This window comes from Notolabrus celidotus, chromosome 1 (genome assembly GCF_009762535.1).
Source record: "Notolabrus celidotus isolate fNotCel1 chromosome 1, fNotCel1.pri, whole genome shotgun sequence".
NCBI lineage: Eukaryota > Metazoa > Chordata > Actinopteri > Labriformes > Labridae > Notolabrus > Notolabrus celidotus.
The window spans coordinates 3,034,165-3,037,929 of NC_048272.1; the positions used below are offsets into that span (position 1 = coordinate 3,034,165).

Consider the following 3,765-nt stretch of genomic DNA (forward strand, 5'->3'; position numbering starts at 1 on the left):
AAAAAATAAAATAAAAATAAAAATAAGTAAAATAAAATAGATAAATAGAGCTAGAGTACAATTTAGATATATACAATGTTACAAATGGAATTTAAATTAAATAGCAGTAATTACAGGCAGTATTAAAAAAAAATGTTTCAGTAGTGACAGGTTGACATGGTGTGATTATGGTTGGTAATGACAAATTAAGCAATAAATAGAAAGAATATTTGTATGTAATATGACCATGGGTTGTACTTAGAATAGTAATGTAATTTAACAAAATATAATATAGCAAGATAATTATATAATACAGTATATTATACATTATAATGCCAGCAGCAGTCAAGAGAGAGAGTTCAGGATGGGATGATGGAGTGTGACAGACAGAGCAGGGATGTTATGGATCTGTATTTAACCTTTATTTAACAAGGTAAGTCATTAAGAACAAATTCTTATTTCCAATCCAATCCATTTCAATCAATTTTATTTAAATAGCACATTTTAAAACAACAAGGTTACCAAAGTGCTGCACAACAAATACCAACAGTAGAAATAAATAATAGTAAAATTTAAAATACAGTATATTAAAGGACAAACAGAGACCAACACAAACTCTCATGCCGTATTAAAAGCCAGTGACGGCCTGGCAAAAGGCACAGCCTTTTGAGGGGTAAAGGGTCAGGGTTAACAGTAATGATAAAAACAAACACAGGGTTATAAAAACATAAAAGACAAGTTAAACATGACAGGACAGAACAGAGCAAATAACGAATAGAGACAGCAGGAGTCCAGGATTAAAAGGATTAAAAGCAGGTGCAGGTGTGTTTAAGAGTGTCCATGAGAGAGTTCCTGAAGGCTGATTTTGAGATGCAGTGGACCAGTTTTAAAGTTTTCTGTAAATTGTTCCAGCCTGTGGGAACAGCAGACTGAAATGATGACTGACCGATGACTGAATGTGTTTTGTTGACTAGGATTTTCAGCAGGATAAGGTTGGCTGAACGGGTGCACTCTAAGCCAAAATGAGCTCATTGAATGAAAGCAGTCCTCTTTCTGAATTTAACTTTTGACAATGTGGAGTCATCAGTGCACTTTAAAACGTACCATAACCACACCTCTGTTATTTAAACTGACTACATGACAATACATCTACAACAATATCTGACTTATCTAGTAATATGTTAGACAGGGTTCCCACATGTCCTGGAAAACCTGGAAAACCTGGAAACAGTTGACCAGTTTTCCAGTACTGGAAAACACCTGGAAAATGGGAGAAAAAGTCAAATGTCCTGGAAAATCACAGATTGTCCTGGAAAATTATTCCAACATGACATGTGACCTGACAAGGTTAAAAAAAACACATCCTCATTCAACATTTGTGGCCATTTTTGTCATTCAGTTCTATTTAGGTCAATTTATGCACTGATCCTCTGATTATTATCATTATTTATCATTACTTCCAGATTCCTTTGCTGGCTCTTTTGTTTTTTACTTAGCTAATTTAATATTTTTTGAGAAAAGAGAAAGCTGAGATGAGAGTTGGCCATCATTGTTACTTGGTTGCACTAATAAAGTGCTGTACATCTGTGGTTGCATTGTTCTATAATTAATTTGCCACAATTTTTAAGCATGTAAGAGATGATTTCATGGATCGCCATAGACTGCATGTCTTTCAATGTAGTCTTCCACTTAGAGGAACATATTAGACTATTTAGGAACTAAATTAGGAACTCAATTTAGACTGTCATACCAGCTTGATCATCACTGAAAATGTCTGGGAAAATGATCTCTGGAAAAGAGTGGGAACCCTGTTAGAGCAGTGGTTCTCAAAGTGGGGTTCTAGGACCCCTAGGGGGCCACGAACCATAGTGTGGGGGTCCGTGAAATAATTATAGAAAAATTCTAATAAATTATAAAAATTGTGCTGTGTCATTAAAAACAGCATATATACAGATGAGGACCATTTGCGCCAATGAAACCAGCATATTGTGTCCAGTACTCCCACCCTAGTTAGCTTTGGGCCAATAGAAACTGATATGACTGTGACACTCAAATCAATCTGTCACATATCACTCATTCACACTGTTCCTGCCACTACTTAGCTTTGTTTACTACCTCATGAGCATGGAGCCATTTCTAAATCAGTTCACATGGTCAAGTGATGCTAAGCCCAAGCTACCTAAATTAAGAAGCGAATGAAGAAAGCCAAGCTACATCTGATCACCTGGAATATAAGGACAAAACTAAAGACTTTTTCCAGCTAAAGATAAGGAATACATCCGCCAGAAAACACAGATGGTGCAGTGTTTTCTGTTTATCACTATGGAACAGGTCTGAAGTATTTAGATTGAGAAGTTTGACAATACAAATAGTTCCAAGGGCATCTAAGAGTGAGAATGGTAGTAGGCATGTGTTTAATCTATGTTACAATTATGAGGGGTCCTTGGAACATGTTCTCACCTGTAAGGGGTCCCTGGCCCCAAAACATTTGAGAACCCCTGTCATAAAAAGGTGTAAAGCCTGCTTTTTTGCTAATTCATTATTTGTATATGTGATTCCTCAAGCATTTGCTGGTTCCAGCTTCCTCAACATGAGGATTAGCTGCTTTTCTTTGTCACTGGCTCATGAAGAGCCTCTCAGTGTTGAACAGTTGGTTGCACAAAAAAGGCATTTGTGTGGAAATCACTTTTGGCTATCATAAATGAGGTTTTATTTCACACTTTGAATTCTTTTGAACTAAGAAATAAATCATTCAATTTGATGCCAAATTATTGATTATGACTCAAATCATAGGTAACAACCTGAATGCATCCAGATCCATGTCTAGGTCTTATAAGTGCTAAAATCCACACAGGGAAAGACAGTTTTAAAGAAGTATTTAAAAGGTTGAATGAGTTTGCAGCACAGTGCTAAGTTCACTTTAACTGTGGTGTGGTGTTCACAGTATGATCCTGTGTGATTTATTCAAGGATTATGAGGTCGGGTTGTGAGTCATCAACATGTGTTGCTGGGCTGAGACGTCTGTATTTGTGTCCTCTAACCTCATCTGTTCTCTCTGTGTGTGTCCTCTGTAGTGACAGTCCACACTGTGAGCCCCCTCTAGTGGAAGAGCCGGCGCCTGACACCGTCTCTGTCCGCCACAACAGTGAAGACGGTAGTTAACACACACACACACACAGCTGAATACTTGCAGTGCTTGTGCTTTATATACAGGACACAATGACACCAGTTTCCTCTTGTAACAGGTTTTACGAGCTCTCATCCCTCTTTCTCACTGGTTACTTTGTACAGCTCCTAATCATAAACCCCAGCTCACATCCCGCTCTTAATAACCTGTTAACCAAGCTGCTTTTGTTACAGCTTTGTGCTTTTAACATTAGTGCAGTCACCAAACACAGCAGCACTAACCTGCTAAGCACTAACATGGCCTCCCTTTCTTCACCCTCTCCCTCCACCATCCCCCGTTTCCCCTCTCTGTTACTTCCTGTGTCTGTCCACCCTCCTCTGAATCTCAGGCTCCTTGGCTGTTTCAGAGTCCGACCCCCTCGAAGCCATCGCTCGGTTCGACTACTCCGGCAGGAGCCCTCGGGAGCTTTCATTCAAGAAAGGGGCATCACTGCTTCTGTTCCAGCGAGCGTCTGAAGACTGGTGGGAGGGGCGTCATAATGGAGTGGATGGACTGGTGCCACACCAGTATATAGTGATCCAAGACATGTGAGAGACATTCTTAGCACTAGTCTAAAATAAATATGGATAAGGAAGGATAAATGACATCGTTTGTTGAAC

General features: G+C 38.9%; 1 protein-coding gene across 2 annotated transcripts in view; it reads left to right on the forward strand.

Annotated features, from left to right (window-relative positions):
* srgap2 (SLIT-ROBO Rho GTPase activating protein 2) overlaps positions 1-3,765 on the forward strand; it is a 96,038-nt gene that overhangs the window by 88,341 nt on the left and 3,932 nt on the right. Inside the window, exons 18-19 of one of the 2 annotated variants that reach the window (XM_034681211.1) lie at positions 3,054-3,133; positions 3,495-3,693. In XM_034681211.1, the coding sequence (XP_034537102.1) occupies positions 3,054-3,133; positions 3,495-3,693 (279 nt within the window). The remainder of the gene's footprint in view (positions 1-3,053; positions 3,134-3,494; positions 3,694-3,765) is intronic. The other variant, XM_034681219.1, reaches the window with a different exon arrangement.